This window comes from Meles meles, chromosome 1 (genome assembly GCF_922984935.1).
Source record: "Meles meles chromosome 1, mMelMel3.1 paternal haplotype, whole genome shotgun sequence".
In the NCBI taxonomy this organism is placed as follows: domain Eukaryota; kingdom Metazoa; phylum Chordata; class Mammalia; order Carnivora; family Mustelidae; genus Meles; species Meles meles.
This window is the reverse complement of record NC_060066.1, coordinates 186685424-186706982: the sequence shown is the minus strand read 5'-3', so window position 1 is coordinate 186706982 and position 21559 is coordinate 186685424. Positions and strand designations below refer to the sequence as shown.

General features: G+C 42.9%; 1 protein-coding gene across 25 annotated transcripts in view; it reads left to right on the top strand.

Annotated features, from left to right (window-relative positions):
* MACF1 (microtubule actin crosslinking factor 1) overlaps positions 1-21559 on the top strand; it is a 353302-nt gene that overhangs the window by 150836 nt on the left and 180907 nt on the right. For 13 of the 25 annotated variants that reach the window (XM_045981928.1, XM_045981865.1, XM_045981904.1 and 10 more), the window contains exon 1: positions 20273-21277. In XM_045981928.1, coding sequence (XP_045837884.1) covers positions 20288-21277 — 990 coding nt within the window. In that variant the 5' untranslated portion in view covers positions 20273-20287. Of the gene's footprint in view, positions 1-988; positions 1079-3061; positions 3158-5231; positions 5310-8780; positions 8874-20272; positions 21278-21559 lie in introns of those variants that run through there. The other 12 variants (XM_045981912.1, XM_045981910.1, XM_045981979.1 and 9 more) reach the window with 2 other exon arrangements.

Below are 21559 nucleotides of genomic sequence, written 5' to 3'. Positions count from 1 at the left end.
GCCCAAACTGAGGCCTGTTTTTCCACTTGTGACCTTGGGCAAATTACTTGACCTCTGTGCCTTGTTGCCTCATGTGTAAAATAGAGTACTACCTACCTTATCAATGTGAAAGAGAGGAGATCATGTGTACAGCATTCAGCATGGTGTTTGACATTGACCACACATTTCCCCAAAGTTAGATCTGTTTTCCCATATTTTCATTTATAAAATTGGAATTTTTTTTTTCACAAGGAAAATCACCCTCAAAAGGTTTTTTAATTTATTTTGAGAGAGAGTGAGTATAAGTGGGAAGGGCAGAGGCAGAGGGAGGGGCAGAGAATCTCAAGCAGACTCTATGCTGAGTGTGGAGCCAGATGCTGGGCTCACTTTCATAACCCCAAGATTGTGACCTGGGCTGAAAAAAGAAATATTTGATAAGAGAGGAGTTAACATATAGGTATACCCTGTGAAACACTGGGTACCTAGCATTTTTGTTTCCTTTGCATTCTGGAAGGCTTTTCTTTTTTTTTAAGTTTTTATTTATTTAAGTAATCTCTGCATGCAGTGTGGGGCTCGAACTCACAACACTGAGATCAAGAGTTGCATGCTGTTCCAACTGAGGCATCCAGGTGCCCCTGGAAGGCTTTTCTGATTCTGACTGGACTCCTCCATCTGTCAGTCATTGGCCATTGTATCACATTTTGGTCCAAAATAATTCCTGAGAGGTTTCAGGATGATTGACTCTCCCTCCCCTTGCCCAGACTTTCTAGAACATTGTTTACAGCTGGCTACAGTATGTAATAGATCTGGCTTCAGTTTTTAAAACATATATTTCTGTTAAGTGTAACTATTTCATATGTATTGTAATCCAAACTGAAAATTTCTCAATTTTATTATTTCCTATTTCAAAGTCTTTAATCTGTGTTTACCTCGAACCAGAAATTCTTGGGTAACTAATAAAAGAATTCAAGATCAAATAAAAGTCAGTCTGTTTCATTCTCATCCACAGGTCCGCAAGCACATCAATGATCTTTATGAAGATCTGCGGGATGGCCACAACCTGATCTCTCTGCTGGAGGTCCTCTCGGGCATCAAACTGGTGAGCTTCTCCCTTCTTATGAATGCAGCCCTGTTAATGACCTACTGGTCCTGGTCCATCTTGTTGAATGCCAGGACTGGCCACCACTGCCTGCTCTCGGTTATGTGGGAGGAAGAAGTAGAAGACATTACTGCTGGACTTCTTTTCTAATTCAGACTGTTTTAGAATGATATAATTTCATCTTAATGGGAAATGATGTATCATATTCTCATTTCTTGATGAAATCTGGTGTCCGTTTTATTTCTTTCATATCTGCATTTTTTTTCTCCTTACTTGCTCTTTATCTGTTTGTAGATAGAGTATTTCAGGAACAGTAGATTCACATTTAAAGGTTTTTTAGTAAGGTGCATTTTTCGTTCTAGAGTTTTATTTCTCATGTATATAGCCTCCCCTCTTTTTCCGCCTACTGTGAATTGTTTTATTCTCTGTATTCAGCTAAGGATATGGAGTTCACATTTAAAATCTCAGAGTTATTTTTAGAGTTATTTAGAGTTATTTTTTGGAATTCACCTCACTTTCTTCCTTCTTTGTTCACTGAGTCTCACAGTTTTGGAGAAGTACTAAAGTTGGTATGTGACCACAGCTCTGGATGCAGTACGTTTGAGTTCCTTGGATAGTTAAACATGCCTGCCTCCTCCCAAACATGTTAAACATTGCTTTAGTGGGAAACACCTACATACCTGAAGGCAGATCTTGCCTGGGCTTCTTGGCTTGTCAGATGATAGTTCTTGTACTTGCTTTGTTTGAGGGATCAAAATAACCCCACCTGTGGGCTCTTTGTTTTGTATATTTGAGCCTAATGGAAGCAGGGGAATCCTATGCAGTTTGTGCTTTACCTCTAGTGTCATAGACAACATAGTTTTCATTTAAAAGAGTCCAGGGCTGAATACTGGAAACATCTCTGGGGAGTGAAAGAACCGAAATCCAGCCCACTCACTGCCTTTGGTGAATTCTTAGTCACTGTTTGCTGTGTTTCTAGAAGGAAATTTGGCACATTAAATTTCACTCCTTAATTAATATTCAGTTTCTTCAAGGATTGGGTCTTGGCTTCCCATGGCCCCTTTGTTTTGGGTTCACATCTTTTTTGTCTTAGAAGAGAATTACTTTTATAATTTTTAATGGATGAAATTGACAGACATTTTTATTAGCACAGCTGCTACTAGTGAATTCCAGTTCTTATCTGGCCTTCAGTTATAAATCTCATAAGTAATCAAAATGTCCCTTTCACATGCCTGGACTTTATTCTTTAGCAATCACAAAGTTACATTTTGGGCATTTTAGCTGGGATATCTGATTAACTCATAGTGATTTTTATATTGAAAATGATTCTTTTTGGGACATTGCTTACAAAAACAGGCTGAAAACACTATAATCTAATTTCTTTGCCCAGCTTTTGGAAACCTGCAGGTTGTTTATGGAGTATTCATAGGGTATCATCTTTTCACTGAGAACCGTCCAGATATCTCTTCCACGTTTATTCTCACAATCTCTTTCTCCTTTAGTTCATTCACAAAAAGAGAGGATGGGTGGCCATGGAGAATTGAAGATCTGTTTTCTTTTTTTTTTCTTTTAAATATTTTATTTATTTGAGAGGGGGTCAGAGACAGAGAGAGAAAGAAGGGAGAGAAGAGAGGGGGAGTTGAAGAGGGAGAGAGAGGGACAAGCAGACTCCATGGTGAGTGCAGAGCCTGACACAGGGCTCGATCCCAGGACCCTGAGATCATGACCTGAGCCAAAATCAAGAGTCAGATGCTTAACCGACTGAGCCATGCAGGCTCCCTGAAGATGTTTTTCAACATTAAGTGTTCCATATAACTTTGTGATCTGGTCTTGATTCAGTTTTGCATGTTTTGGGAGGTGGGAGGATATTTTCATATTTATTTTCAGGTTTTTTTTTTTTAATGTTGCATTCATTTCCTTTTCATTTTTGTGTTATGAATTTCCTATTACTCTGTCCTGTCTTTGCCTTGGTGGTGGCCAAAGGAGCCAGCAGGGCTGAAGACCCTCCGTCTCGTGAGCATGCCCTCCTGGCGCCATACAAACAGCGAGGAGCAGGAGGAGGAAGATGATGATGATGTAGTAGGTCCTCCTGGGGATGCCAGGATCCCAGCTGGCACTGCAGGGCTATCAGAGAGTCTGAGGTTCTCAAGGTCTCCAAGTAACTTAGTTACCAACCACCTTCTTCCCTCTGCACCTGGGAATTTGGGTCCCAAAGAAAGTGGTTAAAACTAATTGTGCCTCTTGCCACTGTTAGATGATCCTGGAGTGGGGATTGTTTGGCTTATCTGAGAGTGGTTGGCACGAAAAAGAATCATGGTGTTTGGAGGTGTCAAGTGCCTTTGTGACCTGGAGACCCATAGCCTTCTGGTGGCCTTGCTGTGTTGTCTGAGTCTGGATTGCAGAGCTGTGGAAAGTTTAGCTGAAGGCATGAGAGTTAATTGCTCTTGGCTCCACACCACTTCAGACTAACTCTCACTCTCTCTCCACCTCTAGCCTCCTGGTTCTCACCAGACACCATGTCATCTGTTTTCAAAACAGCCTGTTGTTTGCAAACCACTCACTGCATGGAGATACTCTGCCTTGGTCAATAATATCTCTAGTTGCTGTAGAGGACAGTGATTTTAACTTGCATGCTCTTAGGGTATTTATTTTTGGTGGGGAGTAGGAGGAGTAAAGATAAGAGTGTGTAAGAAGGGCATTTCCTGTTTTCAGGCCCTAAATTATAGCCCATACTTTCTCCAGAAACAGAGATTAGGCAATATCCCTATTTCCAGTCCTCTTAAAGTCATTTTTCCACCTCCTCAATCTCCATGCCCATTGCCTTAGACTTTTCAGTTTCACAGGCTCTGTCATCCTCAAAGCCATGTTCACAGGTAGTTTAGCTGAAATGACTGAAAAAGAGGTTCTTGCTAGAAAGATTTTTCCCAAATCTTTGATGTAAGAAGTTATCTTGCTGCCCAGAGAGGACTCAACTTCTCTGCAGATTATCCCTGTGTGGGAGCGCTATTTAGGGGTGGTGGGGGCTCCCAGAGAGGTGTTTCTACCCTTATCTTTACACATGTTGGCTTACGTTTTGTGCGGTTCAACCTGGGGCAATGTTTCCTTGGTGCAAGCACCTGCCGCAGAGCTGCCTTATTATTCATTTGCCTTTAATTAGTACCACTTTTGACATTTACAAATGAATTGGGTATATATATTATCTATCTATCTATCTATCTGTCTGTCTGTCTGTCTGTCTATCTATCTATCTATCTCTAGTGAGAGTGTTGTCGCAGGCCCAGTTTTAGTAAAATAAAAGCAACATTGGAAAATGAGCAGAAGAAAAGGTACCAGAGGTAGATAGCCACCCCTGCATGTTCTCGCTGGACACATGAATTTCAAGCACTTTGTGAGCTGTGGACAGGGCACCAGAGGATGGAGGTGAGCTTCTCTCCTGTGGCTCGTCTGACATCCTGGACTGAGCAACTAGCAGGAAATACTTTCTTTGGAGTATCATGTTGAACAGCCATACCTCACCAAGGTTTTCATTGCTCTTGGTATTTCATAGTGGGTAAAAGGTGGCTTTCTTAAACGGACACCCCTCTGCCTGGAAAATGGGTTTCTTCCTGAATTTTATCTCATTTTAAAATTTTTTCTCTGGTTTATTGAGCATATATAACTCTTCATTCCCTGGTTTAAACTTGGCTACTTCTAGCTTCTTTTGTCAGGTTTTTAATAAGGTTGGCTCTATTAATGTGCAATATGCAATTAAGACTTCCCACCTTCCCTTAAAATAACATTTAGCTATGATTTTAGGAACCGTAGAGCCAGGATTTGTTCCCATTACCTGTACACCCAGAATCAGGTTTTGCCCCACTGTGGCTGCAGAAGCTGCCCCACTGTGGCTGCAGAAGCCACGGCACAGTTCAGCATTAGGACTCAACCCGCACAGTGCGCTCCTAGGAGGGCAGTGGTAAACAAGCATTTTGGAGGCCTCGGGGAGCATGGCAAAACACACAAAGGTCCTGCCATTAAGGGGTGCTTTTTGTAATGCTCCCATGGCTGGCTTCCACTATGAGGAATTCCTTGTGATCCTCTAGAATGAGAAAGGAGTGGGGTCTGCATGGGTAAATTGGTGTAGCTAAAATTAACATGTGTTTCTGTTTGTTTGCAGCCCCGGGAGAAGGGCAGGATGCGTTTTCACAGGCTGCAGAATGTGCAGATTGCCCTGGACTTCCTAAAGCAGCGACAGGTAACATGAGTCCGTGTTTTCCCTATTCTGCCTGGGAATGCTGGCATTGAGTCCCCACTTACGGGAGTTCTCAGCACTCCTAATGGGCCCTCGGTAATTGCTACATCTGACTGGCCCAGTCTGAGTCTTGCTTGTTAGTGAGCAATTGTGTTATGGCTGGTCATCCTTGCAAAGAGCCTGTGGCCTTCCTGAGTGGGACAGTGTTAACAGAGAAGAGCAAGATCCGAAGATTTAAGCTTATGGACTCACCTTAGGTGGAGGTCAAAAGAAAGATGGAAAATTAAGGTCAGCAAAGAAGATAGAAAAGGGTACAATACCCAGGAAGAGGGAAAACAAGAAGGTTACACTATCTTGAAAAGTAAAGGAGGGGCTGGTCAGGTTTAGCCATTGTGTTGGTGCCACATGAGGTCTGAAGGAAAGGTCTGAGCCACCAAGCATTGGTGACTTAAGAGTATGGTCTGAATAGAACAGGAAAGCACTTGGAGTTTAGTGGAATTCATTATAGAAGGGGAAAAAAAGAAGTTTTCAACATGTTTTTGGATGTAGGAGGAGAAGCTAGTGAAGAGAGGCAACAGAAATGAGGCTGAGGAGGAGTACTGAGTGATAAAATGTTACCTCTGGGAGATGCCGTAGAGAGGTACAGGCCCAGTTTCTGCATCTTCTAGATAAGGAAACTGAGATCTGGACAGGTGAAGTGACCTGCCCCCAAGCACACAAGCTGGAGCAAGCTGGGACTTTTACTTGTCTCCTGTCGTTGAGGTTCAGTAATCCTGCCACCACCCATGCTGTTTCTCCTCCTCCCCACTTCCTGATGGATGGAACCAAGTCCAGGAATTGGGGATGAGATCTGAGTACAGGTGGTATGGTTATCTTTGAAAAAGAAAAGGAAAATTCTCCTTTCTCTGAGATACAGGGAGAAGGAAGGAGGGAGGGATGATGATGCAGGGGTGGTGTGTGGTGGGAAGGAAGATGGACGGGGGTCTGAGAGTTTGTCTGATTAGAACCAGCCATGTGGAAGAGATGGGTCTAGCCACAGGCAATAGCTTGGCCCAAGCTGACATAGAATGGTATACATATTTTTAGAATTAGTTCATTTTTGTCTCTTTTATCAGTAGTTCTTATTAACTTGGGAAATTCTTCTCTGTGCTCCCAAAGCAGTTTAGCCCCAATATAACATCTACTACTTCATTATTTCTTTGTTTGCTGTCATGTTATATAGGCCCTGTGAGGACCAGGAACAGGATCTTAACATTTTTAAATTCATCACCTGCCATAGTGAATGGTCTGTAATTGACACTTAATAATTATTTGTTGAAATAAATTAACAAATGAAAAGTAGTGGGAGAATTAGAGGCAGTGTTTAGGGGAGTAGAGAAAACAAGATTGGGAATATCTGTGTGTAGAGCTGGAGGGAATCTGGAGGTTCTTAATAGCCAAGGTCAATTGAGAAGAATTGATTAGCTACACATCTAAATAAGGACCAAGGGTAGATTTAGTTACTGTGATCAAATGAAAGTGTACACAGATAAGAACGGTAGACTCAGAGAAGGGCAGGGGGAACTCTAGAACAGCTCTTGGTAATGGGAGGTCCAAGTTGTAATTGTGTGGGTATCCAAAGTAGAGTAAAAGCAAAAGTCCTCAAAATGGAGAAGGCACATGAATTTTGCAGATGAGGTGATATTTGGGTCATTGAGATGAGTACTAATATCACCAGTTTTAGGAGCTAGGTGTTAAAGTCATCAAGGGTTAGGAGAGATTGGAAGGTAGACTTCAGAATGGAGGAGGCAAGCTGGTGGAAGTGTGACCAAGGAATATGGCCTTGGCTGATACCGCAGCCTACCAACTGTGGGTCAGTGTTTGGTGATTAGAAAACTATTCTTAATCTATAAGAGCGACTTTTCCTTTTGGAAATACAGGTGTCTTTGTTCAGGCTGCTATAATAAAAATACTATGGACTAGGTGGTTTATAAGCAGCAGCATGTATTTCTCACAGTTCCGGAAACTGGGAAGTCCAAGAGCAAGCCATTGCTGGCAGATTCGGTGTCTGGTGAGGTCCTGTTCTGGTTCATAGTCTGCAGTCTTCTGGCTGTGTCCTCATCTGGTAGAAGGGCAAGGGAGCTCTCTGGGGTCTCTTTTACAAGGGCACAATTCCCATTCGTGAGGGCTTCCCCCTCATAACTTAATCACCTCCTCACCTCTAAATGCCATCACGCTGGGTGTTAGGATTTAATGTATGAATTTTGGAGGGACACAACCATTTAGCCTGTACTACCAGGCCACCGTTAGTGTTGGGGAGAAGTGAAGCTTGTTCAAGGTCACTAGAATTCTTTAGAGACACACAGATTTCAGTTCAATTGGAGAGATAGGACAGTTCAAGGACAGTTTGTCACAATTGAATAGGAACTCCACGAGGGTGTGACAGAAGAAGCTTGCTGAACTGGTTTTCGTGGTATTCTCTCAGTCTCAGCACCAAAAGTCCCACAGCCCAGGAAATCTCTGTTTCCAGCATATGAGACTGTCGGCCACCCAGCGGGGTATAGGGCCCCTGCGTCTATGCACATCATGTTGTTGGAATGAGATTTTACGAGTAAAAGCAGATGCTAGTGGAGGCATGGGCAGGTGTGGATATCTTCAATAGAAGAGGGAAAATAGAGGTGGGAGCAGGCCAAAGACCAGTAAGGAGGAAGATCTTTCAACCCCCTTCCCCAGGGAAAAAAAAACAAAGAAAAAAAGTTAGGGCTGCGATGACTTAATAAAAAAGCCACTCAGGATACCATGTGCTTATTACAGGGTTGCCTTGCTGATGGGAATGCAAATTGGTACATTCCTGTTGGAAAATAGTTTGGCAGTTTCTTATAAAGCTAAACATATACCAGCAGTCCCACGCCTGCCAATTTACCCTATAGAAATGAAAGCATATGCTCATGAATCTAGGAGCTTTATTAATTATTGTCCCAAACCGAAAGCAACCAGAATGTTCTTCAGTGGATGAATGGGTAAACACAGCATAGTCTGTTGATATAATGGAATACTACTCAGCAATAAAAAGGAGCAAACTATTGATATATGTAACAGTGAGGATGGAGATCTCAAGGATATTATGCTCAGTGGGGGAAAAAAGCCAGTATCGGAAACTTACATACTGTATGATTCTATTCATACAACATTCCAAAACAAGTAAAACTGGGAACAGATCACTAGTTGGCAGGAATTAAGGGTGGGGGCAGGGTGTGACTACAGAGGGGTAGTCACCTTTTTGGGATAACGGAACTGTTCTGTTATCCTGATTGTGTGGTAATTACCCACATCTATACAGATGTTGACACTCAGAACTGTGTGTGCAGGCGCGCGTACACACATGCACACACACACACACAATCATTTTAAGTATATATAATGCTGAATATCTATAAAAATGAAATCACAACAAAAATTCCCAGAGCTCTGAGATCAGCTTCTCTTCTTTCCCAGGTGAAACTAGTGAATATTCGCAACGATGACATCACGGATGGCAACCCCAAGCTGACTCTGGGCCTGATCTGGACCATTATTTTACACTTCCAGGTAGGGCCTTTGAAGTTTGGGGTCACTGTTGCTTGGCTTGGACTAGCTTTGCACCTAGCCTTCCTTCTCTGTGCCAGGAACAAGGGTGAGAGCAGGAGTGGTCTGGGGACAGAGCTGTTGTGGCCTAAACCCAGAACTTCCTGCTCATTTGCGTGCTGAAATGGGAGTTTTCACTTGTCTGAGTGTTGACAGGTTGTTAGAAGTCTCCTCTGCTGAGTCAAAACCGGCTCTTGGGGACTCAGAGTGTGGAAGGTTTGATGCTTTAGAAGGGTGGAGTGAAGGCTTATAATCCTGCTTTGATGTAGACTTTTCCTCATCTCTAATGATCTTAAAACAAGCCTGGTTAATTATAGCACAGCCTTTGTCAGTTTGGGCTTCTCTAATGAAATACAGGCGCACCTTCGAGATACTGTTGGTTTGCTTCCAGACCACCACACCAAAGCAAGTCAGATGAATTTTCTGGTTCCCCAGTGTGTATAAAAGTTATGTTTACACTATACTATAGTTTATAAGTGTGCAATAGCATTATATCTAAAAAAAAGTGCACAAACCTTAATTTAAAGAATACTTTATTGCTAAAAAATGCTATTACCTGAGTTTTCAGTGAGTCATAATCACTGATCACATATCACCATAATGGATGTAATGAAAAATTTTGAACTGTTGGAAAAATTACCAAAATGGGACCCAGACACAAGGTGAGCAACTGCTGTTGGAAAAATGGCACAGAGAGACTTGCCTGACGCACGGTTGCCATAGACTTTCAATTTGTAAAACAACGCAGTATCTTCAGAGTGCCGGAAAGTGAAGCACAGTGGGTGAGGTGAGCCTCTGATTAGGTGGCTTAACCAGCAAATACTTTTTTCTCATGGCTGTGGAGGCTGCAAGTCTGAGATCAAGGTGCAGCCTGATCAGGTTCTTGGTGGGGGCCCTATTCCCGGTTAGCTCCTCACGTGATCTTCCCTTGGCGCACGCGTGCAGAGAAAGCGATCTCACATCTCCGCATCCTTTTTTAAGGGCATTCATCCCGTTATGGGGCTCTGCTCTCATAATGTCATCTGAACCTAATCACCTCCCAAGGGCCCCCGCTGCCAAATATATCACATTGTGGGCTAGGACTTCAACTCGAATTTTGAGGGGACACAAACATTCAGTCCATATAGCAGGCACCTTAGCAGCTGGGTTTGTATATGTGCTTGTAATAAGCACAAGTGTCGCTTCCATCAGACTCGAGCAGTCGTGGTCGTGTTCACATGATCACACGGCCTTCTTGTGGCTGTCCCCTTCCTAAGAGGGCAAATCCTTTTCAAGTCTGGATTGTTATTGGAAAAGTAGTCTTATTTATTTTTTTTTAAGATTTTATTTTTTTATTTGGCAGAGAGAGAGAGTGATCACGAGTAGGCAGAGAGGCAGGCAGAGAGAGAGGGGGACGCAGGCTCCCCGCTGAGCAGAGAGCCCGACTCAGGGCTCCATCCCAGGACCCTGAGACCAGGACCCAAGCCGAAGGCAGAAGTCCAACCCACTGAGCCACCCAGGCGCCCCAGTCTTATTTTTATAAAAAGACTGTCTTGAATCATTTTAGCCCAGCCACACAAAGCTGTTTCTCAGACAGCACCCCCATACACAGTTGCTGTTTATGAAGCTGATAGATTTGAAGGAGCACTTCTTGAGCAGGTAAGAAAAGAAGGCTAATATTTATAAATAACTCAAGGCTCTGACTCCAGGGGCTGCGGAGTGGCTGTGAGGTCCTAGTTGGGGCACTGGAGCCACCTGCTGGTTACAAGCAGAACAGCAGGTGTCCCTGAATTCCCAATTACCTGAGAAAATTCCGAGTTTGGTGCTTATTTCTTGGGCCTCGGGTTTGGAGGCAGTGCTGGTAATCTGCAAAGTATGGAAGTACTGTGTGTTTTTGTGCAACCACAGGGTGTCTTCAGGCATACTTTTGGTGTAGGGATAACTAGGAGCATGAACTTGGCAAGGGTGCCTTAGGGTGGAAACAAGAACTCCGTTGAGCTTTCATGGAGGACTAGAGTTACCCCCTGGAAAGCTTTAGGAGCACGGGAGTTTTTGTTTGTTTCTTTGTTTGTTTGTTTGTTTTGTTTTTTGTTTGTTTTTAAAGAAACTATTTTGGTCATTTGTATTTTTGCCACAAACCTGTCCTCACTGTGAGTGCCCAGTGTTGGTCTCATAGGTGTGAGGTGAGAGGACTCTATCCACTATGTCTCTGTTTTCCCTGACTGCAACTCAGTCTCTTTTTAAAAGGGAGACTCATGGGCCAAGGAATAAAAACTGAATTGGTTAATCAATACCTGTCTTGGGACAGAGGAGTTGGGGGTAATGGAACTGTTCCTTTCCTTTCTCCATCAGGAAAATGCTTACCCTCTCTTTCTTTAAAAATTTCTTATAAAAACTTTCAAATATTTATAAAAGTAGAGAAAATAGTGTGAAGAACTACCATGTACCCATCACCTAGCTCAATAATTCCTGACTCATGGCCACTATGATCTCACCTGCATCCTTCGACCCCATTAGGTTATCTTGAAAGAAATCACAAATTTCATGTATTTCACCTGTATTTATGTGTGTATCTTTGAAAGATAAAGATTCATATTTTTAAAATTTTATTTATTTATTTGACAGACAGCAAGAGAGGGAATACAAGCAGGCAGAGGGAGAGGGAGAACCAGGCTTCCCTGGTTCCTGCTGGTCAAGGAGCCCCATGTGGGACTCAATCCCAGGACTCCGAGACCATGCATGACTTGAGCCAAAGGCAGACGCTTAAAGGCTGAGCCACCCAGGCGCCCCAAGATAAAGATTCTTAATTTAAGCAAACTATTATAACACTCTAAGAGTCAATAATTTCTTAAAATAGTCAATATTTGATTAGTGTGCCAATTTCCCCAGTTACTTCATTAAAAAAACAGTTGGTTTCTTTGAATCAGAATCCCAGCAAAGTCTATGTATTGCATTAAATTCCCCACCCCTTCTGCAACCTTGCGATTCATTGAGGAAATCAGGTCTTTTGTCCTTTAAGGTTTATAAAGATGCTGATAGGATCTCTGGGATATCTTTTTTTTTTTAAGATTTTATTTATTTATTTGACAGAGAGAGATCGCGAGTAGGCAGAGACACAGGCAGAGAGAGAGAGGAAGCAGGCTCCCTGCCGAGCAGAGAGCCCAATGCGGGGCTCCATCCCAGGACCCTGAGACCATGACCTGAGCCGAAGGCAGAGGTTTTATTTAACCCACTGAGCCACCTAGGCACCCCTGGGATATCTTTTAAAACAGTAACCTCCATTCCTCTGTTGTATTGCTTATAAACTGGTGGTTTAGCTCTAGAGGCTCAGGCCCATTCAGGTTCCTTTTTGTGTGGTGTGGAGGACGAGGATAGTGGTGTTGAGTTGTATGCTTATTGCTACGGATCAGAAGGCACGTGTGGGTGCAGCTGTTATTAGCCTGATCCACCCATTCCCTGTGAGCTGTTCACTGAATAGTAGTTAGCTGTTCACCTAACTACTGATCATTATTGCAAGCAGACTTCCACTATTTCATTAGAAGTTACAGAATGGTGCTACTCAAGATCTTTCATTCCATCTTCGTTATTTAGCTGGAATACTTCTGTAAAGAAGAATTTCACTTCATCAGTTACCCTGAGAGGTATCTCCTATAGGAAAGGGGAGATCCAAAGAAACTCTCCAAAGTTTGTTTCTTCTTCATTTTTCCCCCTTAGTATCACTTATGACTTACAGATTTTTAGCAGACTTAAATGATTTGCAATAAAATACAACTATCATTCTTCCTAATACTCTAATTACTTCATCTTTGACCAATGAGAGCCTCCTAAAGTTGACTCTGAGTCCTTCGGCATCACCCTCTTGGTCCTTTTTGATAATGTCTTTTATTTCTTGTGATGAGATGTTCCAGACTCTTTGTGTATTTCTTGTCCCAGGCTTGATCAGCTATTTCTCTAAGGAACTTTCATTCTGACCGCAATCTGAATGCTACTGGGTTGGTCAGTTTTCTGTGGATGGAGCTAGCCAATGTATTTTTCTCTTTTAAAAAATCATGAATTTATACTGATAGATCTCATTCAGACTTAAATTACAGAAGTTCTTTTTTTAAGTTTCTTTTTTTGTTTTTTAGTAATCTTTACATCTCATATGGGGCTTGAACTCATGACTCCAAGATCAAGAGTCACATTCTCTTCCAACTGAGCCAAGCAGGCGCCTCAAAATTATAGTTTTATTTAACTTACTTGATTTTATATCTCTTTCCCTCATGCTGAAAATCTTGATTCTAACAACAATAACATATTACTTAATTCCTTTTTCTACACACACATACATGTAGGTGTTGTACAGTCACATGTGTATGTTAATGTAAGGTATTTGAACCAAAGCCCCAATCTCAGTGATATTAACACTGTATGATTAACAGTATGATAAACAGTATGATTACTGAGAAGTGTGTGATTTCTTTGCAGTTTTCTTTGTCCTTTAGGTATATCCTCTAAGGATGTGCAAATAATTCTATTTTAAAGTCATTTGAAAAAAATAATCTGTTTTTGTGAAACCATTAATTCAATACACGATTAGGTTCATTTGTTTTTATTTGCTTCTGCATTTTTAGGGATTGCTTTTTTCCCCTTTCAGTTTTATTTCACATTATATAGACCATCTGTGTTGTTCCAAAGGGACTTTTTTTTTTTCCATTTTACTTATTTTTTCAGCGTAACAGTATTCATTCTTTTTGCAACAAAGGGACTTTTTAAAAGTGAACATGAGGTATATTCAGAGAAGCCTAGCTTCCACACCTGTCCTCTCCATCCTCTTTTCCTTCCATTTAGTTTCTTAACCATTTTAAAACACTTGTTTGGTTGCCATTCTGTTGTTTGTTTACTTTAGGAAAATACTTTCTTTTTTTTAAATGACTTTATTGAGGTATAATTTACATACCATAAAATTGACCCATATCCACTATACAATTCAATGATTTTTATGAGTTATATAACCATCACCATAATCCAATGTTAGAACATTTTTATCATACCAGTAAGACCCTTCCTGCCCACTTATACCACCATCCTCCATCTCCTCCCCAGCCTCAGGCAACCACTCGTCTATTTTTGGTCTCTATAGATTTGCCTGTTCTGGACATTTCACATAATTGGGCTCATGGCATATGTGTCCTTTTGTGTTTGGCCTCTTCCCCTTTGCCTTAAATTTCTGAAGTTCATCTCCATTGTCACATGTGTCAGTATTTTATTCCTTTTTATTGCTGAGTACTTTTCTGTGGTGTAGGTACAACATATATTTTGTTTATTCAGCCATTGATGGACATTTGGGTTGTTTTCATTTTTTGGCTGTTATGACTAATGTTGATATGAATATTTGAGTACCAGTCTTCATGTGGATGTATGTGTTTTTTCCCCCCTTGGATATATACCTTGGAAGGAAATTACTGGGTTATGTGCTAAGTTTATGCATAACTTTTTAAGAAACTGCCAAACCATCTTCCAGAGTGGTTATACCATTTTACATCCCCATCAGCAACCTGTGAGGACTCTTATTTCCCCATATGCTCGTCAAGATTTGTCATTGTCTGTCTTTTGATGATAACCATCACAGTAGGTGTGAAGTAGTATTTTCTTATGGTTTTAGTTTACAGGAAAACGTATCCTTTAATTGAATTCCACAAACATTTCCTAAGGACCAACGATGAACAAGGTCCTAGGTAGAGTCTATGGGAGATACAAAGTGAACTAAACGCAGACTCAGCCCAAGTTCAACTGAATAATTCAGGGAAATGAGAAGAGATGCACCATAAAATAACTTGATGGAGATTTAAAGAATCAGGGAGGTATGAGGTGGGAGATGGAGCACAGTATGTACTCAGTAATTAACAGTTATTGGTAGCATCTTGTTAAAATTATTAACGGACCTGGAGCGCCTGGGTGGCTCAGTGGGTTAATGCCTCTGCCTTTGGCTCGGGTCGTGATCCCAGGGTTCTGGGATCGAGCCCCGCATCAGGCTCTCTGCTCAGCGGGGAGCCTGCTTCCCTTCCTCTCTCTCTGCCTGCCTGTCTGCCTACTTGTTTGTTTATTTGACAGATAGAGATCACAAGTAGGGAGAGAGGCAGGCATAGAGAGAGAGAGAGGAGGAAGCAGGCTCCCCGCCAAGCAGAGAGCCCAATGCAGGGCTCGATCCCAGGACGCTGGGATCATGACCTGAGTGAAAGGCAGAGGCTTAACCCACTGAACCACCCAGGCACCCCCTGTCTGCCTACTTGTGATCTCTGTCTGTCAAATAGATAGATGAAAAATCTTAAAGAAAAAAAAATTATTAACAGACCTTATAATTTCCATAGCTTTTGGCTTAGCCCACTGTTCCCTGCCATGTTACCAGTTTCACTAGAAGATAAAATACTTTTGGTTGTGTCTGTCTTTTGCACACATATTGACTACCTGCTTTTCTGTATTCACTATTTCAGCATGGCCAAATAACTATTTTGTCTTTCCATAGTGGGCAGCTCTGCTGCCAGGGTATCTTCTCATATGCAACTGACTACAAATTCTTTTTCTTTACTCTTTTTTTAAAAAAATATTTTGTTTATTTATTTGACAGAGAGAGACACAGCAAGAGAGGGAACACAAGTAGGGGGAGTGGGAGAAGGAGAAGCAGACTTCCTGCTGAGCAAGGAACCCCATGTGGGGCTTGATCCCAGGACCCCAGTATCATAAGCTGTGCCGAAGACAGCCGCTTAACGACTGAGCCACCCAGGCGCCCTCTTTGCTGTTCTTGATGGCTAGGTGTTTGTCTATATTAGTTAAGTGTTTGAGAGCATAGGAAAGGGGTCCCTGCTTGCAAAGCTTTTGGTTGACTGATAAAGAGTTACGTAGAGCCTCCACTATCCTTGTCTTGCTTAAGAGAGTATGACGTATCTCTTGCTAGTTATGTATTATTGCTGTTTTCTAGTCTTTTATTATTGAGTATCTGTTAGCTGTTCTCGCCAAGGACACATGCTATAAAAAGCCAAAAAGAAATGCAGAGTAGAGCTATCAAATGTTAGGGGATCAGTGAAATGGTCATTATAATCTCTATTATTGGTGCTAATGAAACATTTCCGATACAACCTTCTTGCTCCCTTTGACCCCCCAGGTCAATGCTATCACGAAGTTGATGTAGGTCACTCCCATATGTGCTTCTGTGCCTTTATGACAGATGAGGTATTCATAAATGGTATGTGCTGTTTCTATAGTTGACACAGACCCTATCTTCTATACACACTTTCTGTTTTAAACTAAACTTTGTTTTTGAGGTTTATTGTGTTGATAAAAGAGGACTTGATTTGTTCCTTTTAACTAATCTATGTGGACTATACCGTGAATGGATCCCCAGGCAGCTGTGTGGCACAGCTGTTATTGTAGTCTGTTAGTTACCAGTATGAAGAAGGCATTCATTGCTACAATGAACATCTGTTTACATGTGTCCTTATGCAAATAGGAAAGTGAGTTTTTGTTGTTGTTGTTTGTTTTTGCTTTTTAGTTTAGTTTAGTTTTGCTTAGAAGTGGGTTTTTTGGATAGATACCTGGACTGGAATTTCTGGGTTATACACTTCCTTATTTTGCCAGATTACTCTCAGAATCAGCATGTTATGCACAGTGTTTTGTTGGATAACACCTACTACTGTTTGAACATGTGTTTATGTGTTGTCTGGATCTCTGCAGTAGGATGCCAGCTTAACAATGGGTTTTGTCTCTTTTGTCTTCTTCTTGGCCTGGCTTAGAACATGTACTTAATAAATACTTATTAAGTAAATGGATATTTTATGTATTTCATTTTCTCAAAGCTATGGGGTAGGTACACCAGATAAGTAGATTGTGATGGCCATTGTCCAATGGACATTCGTGGATTACATTTTCAGATCCTAATAATAGGATTTCTTGTCTCTTGGTTTTGTCCAAACCTGATTTATAGTTTTTCTAAAAGACAAGTTCTTCAAAGTCAGACTGTGACAAAATTAGCTTTCCAACTCTCAAATGTTTATTAAATATCTGGATATGTCTAGCACTCTGAAATATAAAAAAAAAAAAAAGTTCAGGGAGTTAAGGTGAAAAGTGGTTTTAGTTGGTAGATGTGAGGTTTACATTTTTGTGTACTTTATGGCACTTGTCATATAGATGAGGCACCATTCATGTTTGTGGAATGAATGAATGAGCTCATTCACTCCAGCTGTCTCCATAGGAGAGTTGTGGGCAGTAAACAGTTAACTAGACAAAGCCAAAGCAGAAGACCTGCAGAATGTCTGTGCCCTAGTCCCCCCTAGTGGGCTGCTTTCCCAGAAGGCAGCAGGCCCTGTGCTCAGAGCTCAGGCGAGATGAGAAGAAGGTCCAGGGAGAGGTCTTGGTGATCAGGGTTATCAGGGTGATCAGGGTTAACTTAATGAAATAGTGGAAGCAGAGCCCCTGTGAAGTAAAACCAGCCCCCAGAGCCCCTGGTTGGCTCAGTCTGTGGAGCATGACTCTTGATCTTGGGGTTGTAAGTTTGAGCCCCACGTTAGGTGTAGAGATTGCTTAAAAATGAAATCTTAAAAAAAAAAAAAGAAAAGAAAAAGAAAAACAAGCACTTCAACTTGACCTTAAAATATATCTACTTTTCTTAGAGCCTAGTCAAGAAAGAGAGGATATTAGGACCCTAGTGGTGGTGATAGTACAATGTCTCCTATCTTGTGGCTTAAGTTACAATTGAGAAGCAAAAGGATTTACTATTGGCCGGTCACTGAGCCCAGCATGTCTTTTTTTTTTTTTAATTTATTTATTTGACAGAGAGACACACAGCAAGAGAGGGAACACAAGCAGGGGGAGTGGACGAGGGAGAGGGAGAACCAGGCTTCCCGACTAGCAGGGAGTGCCATGTGGGGCTTGATCCCAGGACTCTGGGATCATGACCTGAGCTGAAAGCAGAGCTTAACCACTGAGTCACCCAGGTACCCCCCAGCATGTCTTTATAGGGGTTATTTCACCAGCCCTCGTTCACCCTCTTACACAGGTGGTAGTATCCACATTTTACAGGAAAGAAAACAGAACCACCTAGCAAGTTAGTACTTAGCTATGAAGTTCCTAGAGCTGAGAATTTGTACCTACGCCTACTCTATTGAAAGCTCTGCTCCTTCCTGAGGCTCCTCTGGAGCAGAAGAAAATGAAGGCCCGATTTTTCCAATATATGCAAGAAGTTTAAAAAAGAAAAGACTCCTAGAAGTAAATATGCTAGGCTCTGTCAGGCCTCTCTGTCAGCAGCCATCAGACTAAACAGCTGCCTTTCTTGCCCCAGAGCGGATCAGTTTCAGGAATTTGGTTTGTTTGGATTTCATGAATTTTATTCTTGCTTGGGCCTTGGGTTGTGCATCTGGAAAGTTCCACGGTTCCAGTCCTCTTTGTTGGAGGAATGAAGGCCTGATGCCTGCCTAGAGAATTATACTGTAATATCAGGGATTTTTGGTGATTGAATGGTATCCTGTAGTCTGATTGAGTTTCTCTCCTGTGCTGGTCTCCTCGTCTGGTTTCTTGCATTCGTTTATGATCACCATGGGATGGTGCTGCCACTTCACACTCAGCTGCAAGGAAAGGCTTGGGTAGAAACACCTACTGCAGTGGAGGCAGACTGGTGCAGGGTCTCAGGAACAGTCATGTAGGAGCTATTGCTTTAGAGTGTCTCACTGCTTTCCTTATTTGGAGGGCATTTTTCAGGACCCCAGGAGAGATTGGGTAGGGCTCACATAGAGCCAGGCAGGCCATTTCCTTCTGCCGTGTGGTCTGGATGCTTTGGGTATAGAATAAACAGTGGCAGTAGGGAGGAAACACGTACAACCTCTTCCCCCTCCATCCATAGCCCCTTGGGTTATGATGTTGTCTCCTCTGTCAGACAGTGTACTAAAAATTGGGGTGGGTGAATCCCACTGATGTAACAGGGTAACTTTTGAATCCAACTTTTAAAACTTTAATTCAGACTTCCTACCCTACTGCAACTTGAGTAAAAACCATCTGGGCCTCATTTTATCAACTTCCTCTTTTACTCCAAATAGCCAGTGTTATCTGTCTGAGCCCTGGGCCCATGTGAGTCTAGCTGACAATTCAGAACATTGGGTATCTTCCTGTTTTACTTAATTGAGAACAGACTCATCTCTGCCGCAGTTATAACATGGGGTTGAAATGAGAAGTCTTAAATAGGAGTTCACATACTGGCTTTTGCCACTTACTGGCTGTGTAGCCCTGAGCAAATTAATCAACTTTCTGAAACCTCTGTCTTTACCTGTAGGATGTGATTTTGACCTCATATGGTTACTGACAGAATGAAATGAGGCAGTGCATAGTTTAGCACAGTGCCTGGCACGTAACAAATGCTGAAGGAAGTGTTAGCTGGCGGCATCAGCAGGACTGGCAAACGGTGTGTCAACTATTGTTCAGTAGAGGCGGGGCATCTCTGTTTTATTCGGAAGCCGTATCCTTTTTTATGGAGCTTCCTAACACAGTACTTCAAACTGATTTTGGAGTGTCTCCTCTGTGTCATTGGCTAACAGAATTAACAGATCTCTGTGCTCTCTTTTCTCTCGGGGAAGGCAGGGAGGAGGGAAATAAATGCTGTAGGAGGCTAGATCTTTAAAGCCTTGTGTGTCTTAACTGTGAGGAGTAGGCTCAGGTCTTTCTTCAGGTCATACTTTGTTTAAAATAATTTTATTATTTCTGACCTGAAAAATTTGAACAGATATGTACATTGCTTGATGTTTTCTTTTGGACATCCTGGCACAGCAATTGGAATCTCTTTCCTTTCAGAGGCTGGGGACAGTGATAATGGCAGCATCCCCAGCCCTGGTTCTTCTTGGCCCTTCCCTGCCCGGTTGGTAGCAGCAGGCTGGTTTGCTTTCCCCTCTTCCTCCTCCTCCTTTCTTCACGTTACCTTCTTCCATGGCCTCTCTTGTTTCCCCTCCCTTTTCCCTTTACTCTTACATTCCACCCCCTCCTCCTCACCCTCCGTAGGTTTTCCCCTCCCCTGGTTTCTAGCTCCTTTTTGCTTTCTGTTTGTGTTTCTGAGGGCAGTGCTCCAATTACCTCATATTTGGAGAGAGGAAGCTGCAGCCAATCCGGTTTCTGTCTGCTTTTAGGTCAAGTGATTTCTGAACTGCAGTGAGATGCTTTGAATTTGTCTTGTTGCAGCTCTGAGCCTGTAAGATGGCTGTCTGAATCGGCAGCGGCTGGGAGAGACAGAGAGGCGGGGAGGGAGGGAGAAAGAATTGGAGGGATTGCCGGCATAGTGCATGTTCTTAAATGTGCATCAAATCCGATGAAGCCAACGTTGGGATTTCTCTGGGATACCAGGACCGGCTTAGCTGCGTTTTTGATGAGATTAGGAGAGGAAGGCGATGGGAAATTCACTGGGCTGTGTTAAGGAGCCGAAAGATTCACTAGCTATTCCTGAGAAGGCTCCCCTATCTCCTAAGAAAAGGGTTCGGTTTAAAAGGAAGTGGAGGGGGAAGAAAACCCCTACTCCAGAGGTATCTCATGAGGAAGAACCATTGGAAGCAACCAGAGTCATTGAAGAGACCGAAACCCAACCGAAGTTAACAGTGAGTCTCCAAAAGGAAGAAGGAGCGGGAGGGGTAGAACATCCCCCTGCAGACATTTCGCTGCCTTGGAACTCAGCCCCCAACTCAGGGGTGGACGATCAGGGCATGATCGTGCAGGTGAAGGAGAGATTCCAGGGGGAGATCCAGACTGCTCACCTTTTGTTGAAGAATGAGTCATCAGTTGCCAGAGGGGTCTGGGATTCCCTGGAAGAGGGGATGACTGTTATCGCTCACCTGCTTGACAACCCAGCAGAAAGGAACTGTGAGAAGTCAGTGAGCCAACTGGTGGAATTTCCTAGGACAGCATCCTGCAGCAGCCGGGCTGTGCTGCTGCCTTTGCAAGGAGAGACTGCAGTGGGGAAAGGAGGGACTCCGCTTGGACTTCGGAGCAGCACTTTCCCCAGGACAGACCACCCCGCCATCTCAGGGACTCCAGACCACCTTTCAGAGGGCTGGTGTGCAGGGGCAGGAACCGCAGCTCTCCACAGTGCCCCTCACACAGGTTCCTGGATTGCAGAACCTTCTGTCCCTTCTTCCCCCCTGGACCAGTCGAGAGGCCACAGACACACAGAAATCCCTGCCATGGGTCGAGTGCTCCCCCAGGGTCCCAGACTGCCTACTTCTCAGAGTGATTTATCCATCAGCGGTAGGACTGTGAGCATTTTGCCCTCCTCCTCTGGCTATGGCAGTGATGGGCCACATTTACGTGGGCTCCGACCTAGAGAAACAGAACCTGAAAAGAGCTCCACATCCTTCTCGGAAGAGGATGGCACCCTTTCTTTGGAGGCAAGTCACACCCCATTGTAGGGTCTGGAGGAGGTTGGTGGGCTATGTTTGGATTTCTGGCCCTCAAACTTATTAAAGTGGAGTGTGCTAAACAGTGAGGATCTTGGTGCTTCTTCTCAAACTTACCTGTGCCGTGTACCAAGAGTTAGTGACTGGGTTTGGCAAACGGAGTCTATTTCAGGTCTGCTCCTTGATGCTTGAAACCAAGTCTTTTGTTGTCTCTGGGGAATCCCTGATTCAGAGTAACCACACAGCATAATTGCTTGAGCTATCTGGCAGGGT